This window comes from Elaeis guineensis, chromosome 8 (assembly GCF_000442705.2).
Source record: "Elaeis guineensis isolate ETL-2024a chromosome 8, EG11, whole genome shotgun sequence".
Taxonomy (NCBI): domain Eukaryota; kingdom Viridiplantae; phylum Streptophyta; class Magnoliopsida; order Arecales; family Arecaceae; genus Elaeis; species Elaeis guineensis.
Genome location: NC_026000.2, coordinates 8,352,393 through 8,371,274, shown reverse-complemented (window position 1 = coordinate 8,371,274; position 18,882 = coordinate 8,352,393). Strand labels below are relative to the sequence as shown.

The 18,882-nt window shown below is 36.1% G+C and overlaps 2 protein-coding genes across 4 annotated transcripts; both read right to left on the bottom strand.

Annotated features, from left to right (window-relative positions):
* Window positions 1-1,182: 1,182 nt before the first annotated feature.
* On the bottom strand, window positions 1,183-4,989 carry LOC105050587 (probable plastid-lipid-associated protein 8, chloroplastic). The gene is made up of 6 exons (XM_073242734.1): window positions 4,976-4,989; window positions 4,866-4,887; window positions 3,436-3,642; window positions 2,588-2,711; window positions 1,999-2,178; window positions 1,183-1,613 (listed from the first exon to the last, which is right to left on the bottom strand). The coding sequence occupies exons 1-6, from the start codon at window positions 4,987-4,989 to the stop codon at window positions 1,423-1,425; spliced, it is 738 nt and encodes a 245-aa protein (XP_073098835.1). The 3' UTR covers window positions 1,183-1,422.
* LOC105050417 (glycosyltransferase BC10) lies at window positions 4,805-18,823 on the bottom strand. Of its 3 annotated transcripts, none has more exons than XR_012143418.1 (12): window positions 18,563-18,823; window positions 17,098-17,536; window positions 15,495-15,593; window positions 12,971-13,071; window positions 12,814-12,885; window positions 12,493-12,583; window positions 9,296-9,376; window positions 8,201-8,260; window positions 7,975-8,097; window positions 7,831-7,869; window positions 5,442-5,637; window positions 5,191-5,353 (listed from the first exon to the last, which is right to left on the bottom strand). XR_012143418.1 is itself a non-coding variant. In XM_029266190.2 (12 exons), exons 2-11 carry the CDS (start codon window positions 17,479-17,481, stop codon window positions 5,475-5,477), a joined length of 1,116 nt encoding a protein of 371 aa, XP_029122023.1. In that variant the 5' UTR covers window positions 17,482-17,536; window positions 18,563-18,823; the 3' UTR covers window positions 5,191-5,353; window positions 5,442-5,474. The 3 variants fall into 3 exon arrangements, 2 of the variants coding, with proteins under 2 accessions (XP_010928720.1, XP_029122023.1); XM_029266190.2 differs by having other exon boundaries at window positions 5,442-5,540; XM_010930418.4 differs by lacking the exon at window positions 5,442-5,637 and having other exon boundaries at window positions 4,805-5,353.
* Between the last annotated feature and the right edge of the window lie 59 nt (window positions 18,824-18,882).

Sequence of the window (18,882 nt, the reverse complement as noted above, 5' to 3'; positions counted from 1 at the left end):
CTTAATGTAATCTTGGAGGGTAAAGAAACTACATGATGTTCACCTAAGCAAAAGCTTCCAAGCAATGCTTTATAAGAAGTATTTGCTTCAAAAGCATATAACTTTGCTTCAAAGATGACCTTCTAAAATTAACATATCAAAATATAGACCTAGGACCTCCTTACCTGCTAACTTAAATTATAAATCACAACTTTTGCAGAACTAAGGTGGTGAATGGACAAGCTTCTACGATTCCTAGAAAGCTATGAATTTGACTAAGGAACCAAAATATAATATATATAAAACAAGGCAAGCAAATCTGTATTGACAAGGAGTCCATCCCATATGAATCAGTTTATGCTTCACATAACAATCTAAAACATTTAAAATGTCATGTCTATCTTAACCATATATCATGCTTCGACAAAAGCTAGGAAATGAGTTGATATATGTTCTTGATGATCCTTAGGAATTCAAGACTGACTTTAATTAATTGAATGCAAGGGTAGTCTTATATGCTGAAGTGGCAAATGGTCTCAAGTTGTTTCAATTATAAAGATCTGCAGTCAATGTAAGCCATTGATTCCATATGTGTTACATGAAAAATCATGATCTTTGATTCAATCAATAAAGAAAAATATAGTGGAGTTAAAAAACCATCAAATTGACATGTCTTGACATAAGAATGTCCAATGTATAATTACAATACACACCTTGAAAGAAAATAAGGATTCTTACATAGACAAATTACACACAAATCAATTTGACATATTTTTTCACCATATGGAGGAGAGATTTATTGGTAATTTCACTTGAGTTTGACATAACCTACGATTTAGCAAGATGGTAATTTTGAGCAGGTGCCAGCTCTTATGGTAATCTCGTCCAAGATTAATCAAATTCACCATATGATTCAAAAATATGCTAATTTTCACTTTATTTATATCTACAAAACTAATTAAACAACCAAAAGGAAAATCTCAAGTGATTACAAGAGACTTATGGAAGAAAGTAGAAAGGCAGCTTTAGCACGAACATCACCAATTCCAAAAGGTGTCACGAACTTGTCTTCATGTCCGAATCCAAATTGTTGTTGCGTTGCCTTCAGATTTTTTTTTTTTTTTTTTTACAACATGAAAATTTTCTTGCTACATGTAGATAAACAAAACCAAATCCATTAAATTTGGGAATCACACATTATCATTCTCAAATGCCTCCTCATTATTCCTCACAATCACCAAAGGTTATGCTGCATGATATAAGCCATAGGACAACATATCTAAAAAGGTTAGCTGCTTTACAATATCCATGGCATCATGGAGAACATTTGGATCAGTTCCTTGGTAAAGGAAATGACAAAATTACAAGTTAACAACAAAGAGTGGAAATATATAATAGGGCACATGTTCTTTCACAGAAAAGGATATGCAAACATGGTTTTCATTAGCCTCGTCTTAGAAAGACAAAAAGCGAACCTCTTGAACCCTTCCCTAGTCTGAGTTTCTCATCGATGTAGGTTATTTGCAACTTTACCTCACTCTCACCGCCATACTGAAACCCCAGGGAGCCGATCTTGAGTTTAGGGGGTAAAAATATGACTTGAATCCATTTATCATCCAATACTTTCAGTTTACCTGCAACAATCATCAAGAAGGCCAAAATTCAAGCAATAACACCATCATATGCATCATCGCCCACAGTAAAAGTCAGGGCTTTTTCTATTATGGACATAAAAATGGAAGAACTGACATGGAAATTGCATCTAATCAGGATTGGTCTATTTATCATGCATACGGGGCATCTGAGATCCTATCAACTTTACCTTGTGGGGCTTATGTTGAGTAGAGTATATTGAAAGTATGATCAATCCTATGCATAAGTCTGAACATGCACATGGAAATTATATGACATGTATCTCAATTTTTTATTGCCAGTATGGAGGCAGAGCAGACAATCAAATGGCACTTCAATAATCCATAGGGACCAAATGTGTGTCAACTATGTCTAAACGATTGTTACCTTTCAAGGATACTTCTCCATCAAGGAAACCAAAGGCAGAGAATGACACCATATTTCTCACAGTATCTGGGGCTTCCACAACTTGCACCATTTCATTTGTTTTGAAGACAAGGCGTCCAAAAGCACTCCGGTAACCTCCGCCAGGTGATGTTGGCCTTGAGCAGTACACAACATCCCACTCTGAACAACATGTATAACATAATAACTACTCAGGCAATGACTGAGGAGATAAGTGAAAAATAATGCCAGTCTTCTTTATAGTCAATAATCGGGTAAACTACAGAAGGATTTCACATGCAGTCCTCTAAAGGCTGGTCTAATTAGTTTAGTAATTTGATGAACACATTTAAAAAGGTGGGAAAATTGGAGTTTTTAGTATTAACATTTTTAGAAGCCATCAGAACGTCCAAAACTCACCTAGTTATTATGCCAAAAAAAAAAAAAAGGTTAGGGTGGGGATTTCAAAAATTTAATGACTACATAGAGCATAGATTAGGGTTAGCTCATGAGTCGTTTAAATCTTTTTATCTGGAATGTGATGCAAAAACACTTGCAAATATAACTTAAAAGCATTTATTTAACCTTTTACCTCCAAATATAAGAGGGCATTTAACAGGCTCGTCTACGCAATATTTTTCCAGCTGTAGTGCCACATCAGCTACCTCTTTGTGCCCATCCTTGGTGAGCAAAACTCCTCCATCAGTCCCCTTTACCTAGAGACAGTACAGTTATGTCACCACATTCAGATTAAAAATATGAACAAGATAAAATTGATAGCAAAAGGGAAATTGGATAAATAATTTAGGAGCAACTTGAGGACAATTTCCAATTCAGATGGCCTGGTCTTAGATATGAAAGAATTGAAAAGAAATGGACAAATCAATCTAAGCAAAGTCCAAATTATTTAAGAATATTAGCAAAGTCCAAATCCATTTTTCCAAGTCATAGTTATAAACAATGCAATCCATTTGAATATCTCCTCGAAACTTCTCTTTTACAATGTGAGCATCTTCAAATCCTTTCATGCAACCGAGAAGACAACAATGTTACTCCACCAAAATAATCAATTCTTTTCATTTCAATTCTCAAATAACGTCGTTGAATAATTTCCTCTGCCAAAACCTATTTTTAGGAGCAAAAAAAGGAGGGGTTACAAAATTAAACTCTCTTTAAAAAAAATCGAATGAGCATATAATTGCTAGCTTTTCTTAAAAAGATAGCATTTTCCACGTTCGTATCTAATTAATAAAGGAAAACAAAAAGACCGATGTATTTATACACTCCTAAAAAAGCATCCATGCCGACTGATATCAACTTACACGAGTTCGGCATCTAGAAAACGAACTCCAACACTGAGATTTTAGAACCCACTACCACAATTTCATTTTTCTTTTTCCTTTGATTTCATTAATACGAGAGAGACTCGAGAATCCGAACCTTGGAGAGAATAGAAGCCACGAGATCGTCCGGTGCCCCGACGACCGGCCGAGCAGCAATCGAGGCGCGGACGGTCGAGATCTTGCATCTACAGGGCCGGAGAGAGATCGACGGCGGATACGAGGGGTTGGGGTGGGAGAGGAGGACTTGGGGTTTGGTGGGGGAGAAGAGAGGATGGCTTGAAGCCACCGAGTAGTGTGACCGAAGCTACGGCTCTGCCGAGTCCCTTTCCCTTTTTTTTTTTGTTTTTTCCTTCTTTTCTCTTTTCCTTTATACTTCCAGTTCTTTCGATTTCTCAAATTTTTGATTTTGGATTTTGATTGGGCCCACCGGGCTGAGCTGGCGAGGATAAAGGATAAGGTTTCGATTCGTCTGCTCCGACCGTACTGTAAGTAAGATCCGGCCTACGTTTTTGACCCAAATAGAGCCTATTAAGTAGTAACTCATGGATTAAACTCGTTCTTGGTTGGACCGGGCCCGCTCGCATGAAAATAAAAAATTGTTCCATAGTCTTGATGCCTTCTAAGATCTTTAGATTGATTAGCTCGCCACGTCTACTGGTTCAATCTTGACTCTAAAATTCGCAATTACATTTTCTTTTCTTTGATTCATCTCCCTCGATTATAAGATATCCTTATTGTCTCATCCAAAAAAAATCCTCAAAAACTTGACCCATTTCATTTTTATTTTCCAAAATCGGATCATTTTTTTTCTATTTTTTACACAACATGTATATATTTAAGCGACAGCGAATGCATTGTTCTGATAGTCAACTTATATACTTTTATATGATTACACATATTTTAATATTAAATGTACATATTCGTTAAGTGCAGTGTGCACATGCACAGGGTAAAGTGCTTTTCATGAAGTTAGGGTTAAAACCATCCGGAAGAATTATTTATCATGAAATAAAAAAACCTATTTTTCCAAATCTGTAGATAAAATAATCCAAAAAGTATAAAATTCCTTCTATTTAATTATTAACTCCTAACTTGAGTAATTATTGGTGCATCATACGCGGTGTAAAAAACCACACACCGCACACAGTGATTAGCTCATGCATGGATCCGGAGATGTCGGTGAAAAAAAAAAAAAACTTTTTTACCATCCCCGCACGAGAGCGGATCACCGCATGCTGTGCGTGGTTTTGTGTGCATGAATTTCTCCTCCCGACTTTTCAAATATTTGAACTGTAGATTCTCCTTAGCATTTTTCTAGCCATGACCTCTCTTTGCCCTCGTTCTTTTTATCCAAGCCTCACAAAGATTTGAACACAGCCACCATCGAGCCTCTTTACTTTCCAGCAGTACCCATAAACATAGGGCCCAATTTATATTTCCTCTGCAGTCCATACTTTTGGTGATGCTTACAAGAAGAAATGTGATTTATAGACTTTCTTCATCTCTACAAAAAATGGATCATCTTACAACAGTTAAACAGAAAAAATTGCTGTTCAAAAGGCAGAATCATTAATAATCATGCGAACTGAAAGAGAAAACTAAACAAAACAAAGCAAGAAAATACAAGAACAAGCTACCTCAGAGATGGCATAGCGCACCAATTAAGAGACAGCCACTTTAGCCCTACTTGGAGACACAGGAATCTAAATTAACTCAAAAAACTCCTCCCATATGTCAAGAATCATAACTAGAATGCATTGGGAGAGCTTCTCGTGGTTTCTCAATTTACAAGATCGCTATAAAAAATAAAGGCTGAAGGGTGAGCAGCAGAGATCAGAAGCAGATGCTTGCATCACCAAAGAATGGTTGATAAACATATGGATTACTCAGATAGCTGTATAGTTGGAGAATAAATGCATCAGATTATCAAGAGCTTCAGGATAAAATTTCCTAGCAAATAAATAGCACGGTCTTTTCTCCCCATTCCACAAACAAGGTCTCCATGTTCCCACTTTCTGCAAAAAAAAAGAAGGAAAATTAAAGATTATCAGCTTTGCATTAAAAGGACAAAAATTGCACTTATCAAACTTCGGAGGTTTTTACATGCATGGTTTGTTCAAGAAGGCATTTTGTCTTTTAGTTCATCCGAAGTACATATGTATTAACTGATTTGGATAGCTCAATTGGTTGGCACCTCTGTGGCTAATGCAAAGGGGAATTGCAGGTCAAACATGTGGAGATAAAATTGTAGTAAGATTGATTCAGGAGCTATATTGCACCAATCATGATGATGCTTCCACTGCAATTTCAGCAAGTTACTGATCCCTCTTCAGCAAAGTTTGCAAGAAATGGTATAATTTTAAAAGGCTAACATGATAGAAAATCTATTGGAAATAATAGGGATATTGAGTGCAATGTCTAAGATAAATTATGCATTCTGTGGTAATCCCTCTCAATGACCAATATGTGACTCTAAATGTGTATATTATGCACACGTGTTTTCCAACATCACTCAAATTTATGAGTTCCAATCTGTTTCACAATATAACAAAATAACTAATTCTTCTCCCCTTGTCCGGTGGTTTTGGTGACTGGATGCAGCTTTTGTTAGCTTGGTTTTGTTACTGTGCTGTTTGTGGATGCTTTTGGGGTCATAGGGTGCTGTTAACATGGGGAACCGTTCTTGTTCTCCCAGTTTCCTGGATTGTTCTCACTCTGTCAAGATTTCAGGTTGCAGACTGTTTCCATCCTGTTTGCCTTTGTTAATAAGGTGGATTCACCACCTTTCACTAAAAATTAAAGACAATATATAATGAGCAATCACTTATGACCAGTTAAAGATTTAGCGCGAACAAAGTCAAAGGGAACATGGCTAACCAATGGAACAAGGCATCTTGACATAAACTAGATCCATCAATGGAGGCAATGTGTATGAACTAAGTCAAGATCATTTATGTATCACAAGCATTGTTTTAGAGCATTACTTGGTGTTTCTTATCTATGTTCTAGCATAATCCAATGTTTGGAGGAAGTAAAGAATCAAGGTTTTATGTCCCAGCGGGATGGGGGGCATTCTAGCTATTCCGTCCCAATCCCGTTCTTATGAGAAAATGGGACGGGCTTAGGACTCCGAAACAAATTCATGCAAGGAGAGAAGAAGAAAAAGGAGAAGGAAAGGAAGAAAAGATAAAGGAAAGAAAATGAAAGGAAACAAGAAAAAAAATGAAAAAAAAAAAAAAAGAAAGGAATGGAGATGAAAAAGAAAGAAAAAAAAAGTAAAGAAAGAAAGGTAGAGAAAAAGAAAGAAAAGAAGGAAGCAAAGAAAAAAATAGAAAGGAAAGAAGAAAGAAAAAAGATGGACGATATCCATCAGGATGCATGACCGGGATGATTGTCGAGATAGGATGGGATAGTGAGATGACCCGTTCTATGGAGAAACTAGGACACCTTTGTCCCATGGGATTTAAAACCTTGTAAAGAATAAAAGACAAAATTAGATTTTGAGGATTAGTTTGCAGAATTTATATTTTGCTTTCTAATCAATCAAACTTCTTCGTTCAGAACAATGAAGAAAACTCCTTACTACACCCGGTAAAAGACAATATAAAAAACTCCTTTCTATATTTAGTATTGAACATACATTATAGTTTGCATCCACAGAATAGATTTCGAAACATTTTATGGTTCTGAAAATTGGGCGATGGAAGGGCTTCAAGAAAACAAGATGACCATGGAAGAAACAAGAATTATGAGACAGATGCGAGGAAAAGGTAACAAGAATTATAAGAAAGGTGTCTTATAGAAGGTGTAGCAGAGTTGCCATGATTTGAGGACAAAATCATTGAAAATCGATCAAGATGATAGATATTTGCAGCAAAGAAGCCCTAGGAAGGAAAGAGTTACCAATCTATGTTGAAGAATCTAGAATGCTGAACAGGATACTAAATCTTAATAGATGGAACTTGTGAGAATTTGGAAAAGAATGCAACATCGATTATCCCTTAATAAGAATGATTACTAAAATTGGGAATTGGAATTTAGAAGGTCAACAATGATTTATAGGATCAAGGCTTGATGACCACGATTTAATCACATCAATACAAGAGGATCCACATGTACCTCAAATGTTAATGCCGTAAAACTACATTTCACTTTATCAAGAATCTATCTATTTCGAACCATTAAAAAGGTGATGATAAATAAAATTCCTGTCCATCAGGGCATGAGGACACAATTTACCATCCAAGAATGAGAAAGAAAATTTTGAATCCCTATGTAAAGTTTGAATTGCAGTGTACACATGATATCTCATCATACATACACATGAATGTATATGCATCATTTACCTTATCAAATATCTACAGTTTCCAACTTTCCATGATATAAGTACCACCATAAATTATAAGACCCTTTGGAGCAGGAAAAGAATTACTTGCTACTTAAAATAAAAGGATGAGAAAAGCATATAGGAAACAAAATTTGCTAACATTACCTTCTCATCACTTGTCACATGATAATTCTCATCAATAGACTGCAATTGCATCCAAATCAGAAAAAATGAAATTAAAATCCACGAACCTCAAATTAGTTTGAACCTATGATAACAAGGGAAACATCATGTGGGGGAAAGACATACTGTTATATTCTTCAGGAGTTCATAAGTAACATCTCGAGCCCGATATGCTTTTGGGTGCCACTTTCCTTCAGACCAATCTACATGTGTCACTGACCAATTGGCAATTCCAGAAGGATCAACCATCTAAGAATGCACAAATAAGTTCATGTATTTAGCAACAATATTAAACTATGTTCACAAAAGGAAATTAGCAAAGCCCACACTGCAAATGTTCTTATGTGCTGACATGGAAAAGGGTTGGCAAGTAATGTTCATCAGCATAGCAATTGCGACCATCCATATTTGGCTGTCAAAAACAAAAAATATATAATGTCAACTCATTTTCATTAAACAAGGATGCAGGAAGAAGTGAAGAACTACATTTTCATTAAACAAAAAACATTTCCACAGGCAAAGATGCAGGAAGAACTACAGGGCCTTAAATAAGGTAGCCACAGTCCCAAGGGTGCAAATGTCCTAACGGTAACCAAAGGAGATATAAATTTAACAGATTCTATAAAAATATTGCATGCTCTACAAACAGGTGGCTGCAGTTATATACAAAGTCATGCATTTTTCTAAACCTTTTTGCTTTTCATAATTGTCAGAAATTGAAGAAAATAATGAGATGAAATGGCAATTACAGCCGGGCTCCAACCAATTATGCTATTCAAGGCAACATGGTGGCTGCAAAAGGCACATATCTACTAACATCATCCCTTGCGGGAGTATCTGCAAAAAGACTGGCCTTTCTGTACATGCATGAATTAGAGAGGAAATCTCAATTAATCCTTGATTTGTCAAATGGTATCCGGTGGAAGTCATGATTTCTTGTAACAACTATCCTATGGGGAGGCCAAGAGAATTGGACAATTCTGACCAGATTTTTATTGACAATGACATGAGTAAATTATATCATATAAATATACACATTATTTTTCAAATCCATTATGAATTTTTAATAGATTTTTTTTGGCAAAAATGGTACTCACTTAGAAGTAATAAAGTAGATCTCCAAAGTTTGAATATTGATAGCAAAAGCTTTCCTTATAAATGATGAGTGCACAAAATAAAATTCATCTCACATGCTCATAGAGGAGCTATGCACTTGACTACTAAATTTGAGTGAACTTAAAGATCCTAGTCAGAAACCAGATCTAAGTGGACTTTTGTTATGAGTGATATCTCTAACCTGATAGGCCCGGTTATCATATGGTCATACCCAGTGCAAACTCAATCTTCTGTTATTAATGGATGATCTGCTTCTCCTAACCACATTGGCATTTGACTGGACTATTTGACACATGACAAATTAAAGAAGAAAATTTATGCACATATTTACCCTGCAATAAAGCTTGAATTTTGTGTAGTAAAGGTTGTCTGCTAAAATTAACAAAGCATGCTGCCGCTTGACTGAGAACCACTGCAATACACGTAAGACTCAAGATGTGTCAGACCAATACCATTGATAAAGAATCCTACATAAGCAATTTTAGATTTTTTTTCTTCATCAGGAAAAGGATAATTCTATATTCAAAAAATATTACTAATAAAAGTAAGGCAAGCATAAGCAAGATACGGCATGAAGAGAAATTAATAAAAGCACTTCCAGCCTAACAGAGACATTCAACAGAATACGAAATTTGCCAATAGCTGCACTGGTATCTTGAGGGCGCATAACTTGATTATAATGCATTCTCCTTTCTGGGTGTATCGTTATTTTCTGGATAGTGTTGTCCCACGTTTCTTCTTACCTCCACTCATCATTTTTCTTGTGTTCTTTGAGTGTACAACTACTATAATCCTCCAACAAAAGTGTGAAATTCTGAGCCAACAACCAAGAAAAGTTCATTATGAAGTGAATCATAATCACGTGGTTTGCAAACTACAGATCTGCTAATGGTGGGTTCGCAGTCAGGACTGATTCCTTCACTAAAGATGTCTTAGATCGTGTAATGTCTAATGCTTTAGGTTGTACCTGTGAGAGACGTGTACAGAGGGTCTTAGCTCCTTTTGACTATATATATAAATATGTATGAATATATATAACTCAACCACGTATATCAACTAAGAAACCACTGCTCCAGAGCAAACTAATTTTACCATATAGAATCAGCCTAGAAACACTTCAGCAAGCTTGACTACAACCTCCATCTGCTAAGGGAAAAAAAGCACCTCCTTTCAAAACAAAAGACTATAAAATTCCAAAGATGTCTAAATAGGACAATGTTTATTGATTAAGATAGTAAAGCACAATTGGTAAAAAAAATTGCCACAGAAGTTTACATGCCAAAACAGAATGGATCTCCTACCACAGTCAACTGATAAGATTCTAGCATTATTGAAGAGAGGAGGGTAGACAACACAAAGCAGAGAAAATTGGTGTACTCATGATCCTAGGTCCCTAACAGAAATCATAATTAGTAAACATACGGCACATTGTTTTGACTATTTGTGGCCACCTTAAGAGACTTGCTAAGCTAATCATTCATCATGGCAACAAAGACCATGAGTTACCAATATGAACTTTATGTTGTATATCAAACATCAGTACCACTGGAAAAACAAAAATAAACTAAATTAGTGACCCTTAGCAAGTGAACTTAAACATCTAATAAGATGCTCAAGCATCTTATCCTTATATGACATGAAGGGTCATTCTTGTCAAATACATTTAGCCCTTGATCATAGTCAGCCCAATGTCGACTTCAATCTTTTAATGCTCTCAGAAAGCACTTCTTCTTGAAGTAGAAGGCAGCATCATGCGGTCACATTCCACTACAAAATGAAGAAATATTATGCCCCACATTATACGCTATTGGCTAATAAGGATAGGATCAGCTTCCATGCAAGCAGATATGAGATACTCTCGAATATTCCACTTCCCATTTCTAGCAGCACCAACAACCAAGGCTGCAACTGGTGACTTCAGATATTACCAATCATCTTGTCCAATGAAGAATACTAAGTTCCAAGTGTAAAAGTTTACATCTTTCAATAATAGCAAACCTCCTCTTAAAAACTACCCAAATCCAAAAAATAAAAACACCACTACAAGAGTTCCACCTAAACATTATCTTCTATATGGCCCATGAAGCCAAGATTATTCATCATCTTGGCAAGTGATGAAACATAGAATAAGTCAGGACCGAGCATAAAATGAAACTCGAACAAAGGACTAGTTATAGGTTCTTATTTTCTTTTGAACATGTCATCTTAATTACTGCTAGACAAATTAGACTCTTACAAAATCTTATCATGCAAGAGTCCACAAACAGATAGAAGTTGGCCATTAACTCAGGAGTGCCAAAAAAAAAAAAAAAAGGGGAAGCTTTAAGAGAGAATGGCATGAAACACTTCCAAACTGAGAATAGATGTAAAAAGTGGATTGTTTACCTATTCAATGAAGAGTTAGCTCATGTACTTGCATATATGTCATCAATTTTTAAGGTAGCTGAATAATTTTCTTCCCAAACATTTTGTTTTGACAAAATACTAGTAGTTTGGCTGACTTAGCAGATAAAAATATTTGGAAAATAGTAGGATAAGACATAGAAGGTTTGCTGTTCCGGACCAAACCAGATGGTATGGGCATACCATACTATACCGGTTTAGTACCGGAATGCAATATGGAGGGCTGTATCGGTATGCGGTACGGAGGGGCGTACCAGCACTAAGTACGTCGAACCGGTCCTGTAACAGTAACAGGTTGGCATTGGTATAGGACCTAGTACTGAGACGGCAAACCTTGACACAGCCCAATTTAAGTTATATTTGGAATATATGCACACAGATATTTACAAACCTAAGCATGTGTAAGTAATAGTGCATATATGCCAATAAGCAGTTTAACGAATGTAAATTAAGTGGGAAGTGGCACACTGCACAACAGAACTTACATATGCAGCTTGCCATGGATCCAACATTGTAGAGTTATGATGCAACGGGAACAACATGCAGAGTGTGGATGGCTTACACCAAGACAAAACTGTTTATATGAGTTATAATCTCTTTTGGAAAGCTGTTGTCAGCATTATGATGACCTAGCTAAAATGCAACAGCAAGTTCTTCATATCAAATGAATCAAGCAACAAATTATTTTGAGTAACATATTTATCTCTGGAGCTAATTTTCTATGCTTGCATCATTGCAATTTGCATAATCTTGGTCAACTCAATAATCAATATCTCATTCTTCTTTGACATATCCTTAGATATTACAGCATTCATGGCAGATCATATGAGATGCATAAATGGGTTCATTTTCATTAATCAAATATAAAAACCTAAAAAAAATTACACCCATTAGACAGTGGAAAATGGATATATTAACAGAGGTTATGTGCCATTGATAGGCTTCAACAGGTGTAACAAGTTGCTGAATTGGAAATGCTCATACAAAATCTTGTTTTTGTTTATGTCCCTTTGCCTGGTCAGGTGATTAGGGTGCCATCTTGTTGCATCTTTAAGCCACTTGGGCACATTGATCTTCCATTTTCAGTGAATAAAATCTCTATGACCAGATATGAATTAAATTTACCTGTGCACCCTTTCTAAAGTCCCTTTCTTCAACCTCAGGCAACATATGCTCCGAGTACCTTCCATTACCATGTGGGCCAGGATCCTGAAAGCTGACAGTAGGAAATAATTTTCAACAAAAAGAATTGGAGATCACCATTCTAAATACTACGTTGAGATTTTTCAACAGGAAGAATTATCTGCTGATGTGGTAAAGCTACAGAAGTGCTTGGTAGAGTTGTCATCATGAATTCATTGAAGAAATTTTCTGAATTTCAGTAAAAAGCATCCAAAATACTCCACTGAATGAAATTAAAATAGATTAAGTTGGAAATGGTCTTACCAGTCAATAAAGCTGATGTTTGTTCCCATCAGATAATTATACACATAATCAAAATTATGTAGTGGAACACAACTGTCATATAAGAGAAAAGACTACTCAATGTTTTGAGAAATGCATGAAAAAAAGAATCTCAGCACTCAAAGATTTATTCAATCACCTGTCAGAAAGCAAAACAAAATGCTGATTTTCAGTGTCCTGGAGTGCATTTGCCAATAGCCTCTTCTCTGCATCAACCATAGAAATCTTCCCCCAGACCACCTATATGTACAAGTGCTTATTCCAACATTAGTTATAAATAAGAAAAAAGTAATGTTCGCAAATTAATTACAAAATAATTCAATATAGTAATAGATAAAACAACCATTTTAGTTAAAACAAAAGCTACATCTAGTAGTTAAATCAATTTACATGAATTCAACATTTGAATCATGAATGTTTGTGTAGTTCAAATTTCAAAATCTCAAAAAAGAAAATTAGGGTCCTCCAATATATTTGTTTCTGCTTTGTTGAATAGAAGCAGATTTTTTGAAACCAGAAAAGCCTGCTAAGAAGACCTGGTTATACCTAACTTGGCCCTCTGCAAAGAAGTCCAAATCCATGGGCCCTCTAGTGTTGTTTTACTCTGTTGCCCTCATAGATCTCTTCTACTTTGGCACTGAAGTCCGTTATTGTCAACTTATTACAGACTCCTCAGACTCCCAATGGATGCCACTTCTTCAATTACTGTCAATTCCAATAATTGTTGTCCTCAAGATTCTAAATACCATAGAATGGGCCATCCTGCTTTTTCCATGGAATGGATGCCCCATGTACCAACACTCTAAATGGTGGATGTCCCTTTCCATCCCAGTCCATTTCCCGATTTGTCTCGCAACAGTGCCCCATCCCAACACTCAAGATGGTAGGACATTTTATCATCTCACGAGTATTTAAAACCTTGTTGTCCTCTAGGATATTGACGGGTCCAGTCGCTACTTCCTAGATATTGAGGTTGCTTTCCCACCCTCAAGCGTAACTATTGTTAAGAAGGAATCATGACTTTGATTTTGACTCATCATGTTTCTTTTGCTGCTCAACAAACTAATGATGCCCAAACAATTTCACTTAAAGCCTTTGTAAACTGAAAATGAACCCTCCTTGATTCCACTCAATATCCTTAATTTTGGATGGCCTAATCTACAAAATCATATCTCTTCCTGGCAAAGGATATGTTGCTAATTTGTCAAGCCAACCTGTCTGCATCCATCGTGTCGTTTATGCATATATAATTTCTCAAGAGCATCTACCAACTCCCTCATCTTCCATAACACCCCCTGAGTTTTAGTCTTAACTAATTCTATTATTGATCCTATAGATTAACATCACAACACTAGATATGCATATTTCTCAGAGAGTATCATCTACCCAAAGGGGAAAAGGTGAAATATTATCTCTGACTCTCTAGTATTCATGCTCAGCAACATACGATGGCCCATGCAATCATACAAGACATCTAATCTGGGGCACCATATTCATAACATAGAATTTAATTGTGATAATTAAAGTTTTATTCAGATCAATTGTACCAAATCAATGCTTTGCATAACACATCCATTCTCTTAAAGAGGACATTAAGATCAAAAATTATTTTTTTACTGTAACTATTAACTACCATCCCAGCACTTCATTATTTCCTTCTATCTAGTCTGTCAAACAGCTAGCGGTTTCTTCATGAGGGCCTACCAAGACAAGGTCACTCATATTATACTAATGCCTCAGCCAAAGGCAAATATTGTTAACATGAGCCAGCTAATTAAGATATGTTAAAATTAGCCACCACATTAGGTAACTTATTAACATAACCCTAGCTTATCATGTTGACATCATCTTCTTAAATTGTTCTAACATCGATCAACAGCAAAACTAAAAGAGAGTGGGAAACAAGCATAAGAAGACAGCAAGAGTTACAATGACCAGAAGAAACTATAGAACGATTAATGAAGGATCAAAGAGAAAAAAATGAAATTCAGAGGGCACATATGGCTGTTTAAGAAGTGAATATAAGAGTTCTAGATGAGAAACAATAATACAAGCACATAAAATAAAATTCAATGCTAAAATTGAATTTGGTATGTATTAAATTTACACCCCAAAAAGGAATACAAGTATGCAAGTGAAATACCACCTTAGCTTCATGCTTAAATGTGCACAATATCATGATACCTATATTTATCTGCTCGGATGCCAAGATAAAGTAGAAAAATTTAGAAACATTAGCAAAGAAACATGCTACCTGAGACATTGCGCTTGTATTGCTATTTTTTTCATTTTACAGGTTAGGCTAGAAAATAAATCAAAAAGTATATGATTAAAATACCTAAATAAAAGTATACATTGCACACCAAACTGCAAAACGGTTTCTTAATCATTAGTGGAATTTGCTAACGTTTTACTCAAATGTATAAACATGATGACATAAACAACCGAGAAACCATCCGTGGTTCATATATGGTACGAGTGACAAATGATATCCATGTTGATCCTTTTTTCCCTTTTTATGTTAGATATCAATTTCTGGAGACAGAAAGATAACTTTTCCTTCCCCTCATGTTTTTTCCTCATGTTTGTACATGAAGATGAAAAAAGGAGGAGCAGTGAATAACTTATACAAGAATCTCAAAAAAATAGAGGGGTTGAAGCACCTTTTCACTTCGAATCTCTCGACCAACAAATAAGGGACTCGCATGTTCTGGATTTTCCCTTGATGCATGTACATAGATGGAGAATCTCCCCTCATGGCCCTGGAAAACAGAATGTACAATATGTACATACACAAAAGCAAACAACCAGTTACAAATTGTATTATTGGCAGATATTCTTTTCAGTTATTTTTATAGTCATCATATACAACTGCAGGGCCCACTACTGTCAACCAATTCATCACTCTCTTGCATGTTCGCAATCCTTGTTACACCAAAATCAGACATGTATAGAGCAATGACCTGATCTGGATCAAGACACTGTCTCTTATACTGCCTGCAGTAGATAGTTTTCGGCATTAAAAACTTTTGATTCTGTTACCATTTATAGATTATCCTCCATATTGCTCTTTTATGTAACAGATGACAAGATATTTAGATGAACTAGGGCATGACCCTTTTCTTCATTTCGCTAAAAGATCTATTGTGCATGAAAGAGTGAAACTCTGCTTTGAAATTTTCACTAGCATACAATCAGATTTTTATAGGAGATGAGGTACAAGAGAGAGCATTTGAGGCTTTTCCCAAGTTTGCAGAGAAAAACGACAGCTCTAGGACATTTACTGGAAGAACAGATTTTGTGATCTATAATTTAAAAAAAAAAAAAAATCCTACACTGTGCAAATTGGATAAGTTCTGAATTTCTTCTACTAGATTCACCAATTCCAAGCATGAACCAATCCTTCAAGGTACCTCTTTCAGACTATACACCAATTTCCAGCATTTAAACGTGAGGCACCACTCATATATGAATTGAAGAGGTCATCTAACAAAGAGTTCTGGATTTTTTTCAGAGGTGTGATTCATGATGGTGACATAAGGAGGGAAAACCTGTAAGGATGCTGAAGAAGTCAAAAAAGTTCTGAAGGGAAAGAGGATTTGAAGAAGGAAAAACTGAAGTGCACCTTTTAGAGGGACAAGAGTGAATATAAATTGTGGGTCACAAATAAAGACTTGAACAGAAGGCAATAGAAGAATTAAGTGTTCAAAAGGGGTTGGAAGAAGAAAAAAATAACAACAAATGCCAGGAGATTTTTAAATTATTTATGTCCTTATAATCCTAACATAAAACCTACAAACTTTAGTGCCTTTATAAAAATGCTTTCATGTACTTCTTTTTTTGCGTAAACTCGATGCACCTCTTTTAACTGTCTACTACTTGGCAGAAAAATGCAACTATTTTTAAGTGCAAAACTTCTTAGTTGCCAGAAGGATCTATTGTGCAAGGAAGAAGCCTTTCGTTGGTGACCGGGTGATGATCAAACATGATTAAGATTCCATAGAAGAGTGGAGGTAGATGATCATACACCAGCATTAACAGAATGCAATTATGTTTCAGATGTTTGTTTTGCTTGTTTCATACATTTGAACAAGTAGATTTCAATTTCATTTTATGATAAAATTCTAAGCAGCTAGAGGAAATGCTTGTAATAGTTGTGCCTATCCCTCTGGATTGAATTTGAAAATGCACAAACAAATAATAAATACAAGCAGTGTGGCATAGGAAAAAAGGCCTAGATATTATATAATTAATTTAGAGCCTTACCAGGAAAAATTTCTCCCACAGCCTTTCAAAGGGCAATGATCCTGGTGTCAAGAACATGAAAGCAATTTTGGGATTCTTCGACTGAACAGACGGCAATGAAAGGATGTCTTTAGTGACAACACGAGAAGCCATCTCATCGTCAGTAAGTGGCCGAGTAGGCATAGCAGGAAACCAGTCCTTAAAAGGAGTGCAAACACTAGAAGTAAAGAAGTAGCAAGCTGGATAATGCTGGGGTGGATAGATGTAAGCCCCTATCAATGAGACGCAAACCAAAGATATTAAAACAATTATCCATATAGGCCTTCTTGAGGTGGGTCTATGGCGCGGCACCGGCATTTTATATTTGTCCCAAATGCCTAGCTGCCACGCCTGAGATATCTTCATTTCGTGCTTCTCATAACAATAGTCTAATCATCACCATTCCTTCTAATCGTATTGGCTGCAACCATCAGAGATCAAAATACAAAACATTATGCAAAACCCACAGAATAGCCACGATGCTGTGTAAGCTATTGATCGAGTACAAGTTTACTGCAAAAATAGAAAGAAAACATGCCCGTCACCTACCAGAACTCTGAAAAATTGCATTCACATGAGGAAGCCAAGTAAAAAGGGGTTTCTGCATTCAAATTTTGATGCTTTTTTTTAACGGATAAAGAAGAAGTTGTTCCAAGAGAACACATGTCAACATGCACTGTATGGTAGCTATATTATCAATATTACAGTAACTTCTAACCAACCTCATGAGGAAAAAGCTTGTAAAACACAAAGCGAAAAAAAGCGACCGTACCAAACAAATGTTTGTATCCTTATAATTCCTCCCAAAGCAGGTCACAACTCCTTCAGAAAAATAGGTAATTAACTGATATGCCTAGTCCAACGGCGAGGCAAAAATAACCCACGAGAAATTGCTTTTTTTTCTTCAAAGTTTTCTTTTATCTGGATGAATCCTTTTTCTATCATAGATTCTGTAAAACCCTTGAGAGGTCAAGTCCAACCCAAACCGTCGAATTAAAACTATAAGACAAAAAAAGCATTTCCTATTTCTTTCATAAAGTCAAAATCCCTTGTGGTTAGATTTCCAGGAACCAAACCTAGAATTTCCAATCCAAATGCAAGAAAAGAACGAAGAAGAACAAATCAACAAAACGAATTCCACCAACATCCGGCGTGGCGTACAAGAAACATCTCAAAACCCCCTAAAACTCCATCCTTTCCACCTCCCAACAACCGGAAACCAACCCCCAAAACAACAACCCCACCAAGAACCCCACAAAATTAGCTCTGCCGCGAAAAGAACACAAGAAGTGAACTTTACGCTCCCTAGATCGAGTTGAAGCGCTGATCAAGTCAGACTCCAAGCAAATCCACAAGAAAAACAAAAACGAAAAAGTGCCCCAACGAAAAAAACAAAACAAAAAAACAAAAAGACAATGGCAGGGGCAAAGATAAGGCGATCAATTACCTCGGAGCCCGCATAGCAGCGGAGATCATCGGATAAGAAGATCTGGAGTGGAACACAAGAGAAGCTAGAGGGGACTCTCTCTCTGAGATCCGTTAGGCAAGGAAGATAAAATCAAATATATGGGGGGATTTTAGAGCGGAGGAGATTTCAGAAGCTCGATTAATTTCTTCTTTTTTTCCTTTATTTGGCTGCTCTCTTCTTCTTGTTCTCTCTCCGCTCTTTTCGCAAGGCTGAAGCAGTCGTTGGCCACCTCGCTCTCCCTCCAACAAGAAATTTTTTATCTGGATGAGTATATATATATATATAATTCTCGTATGACA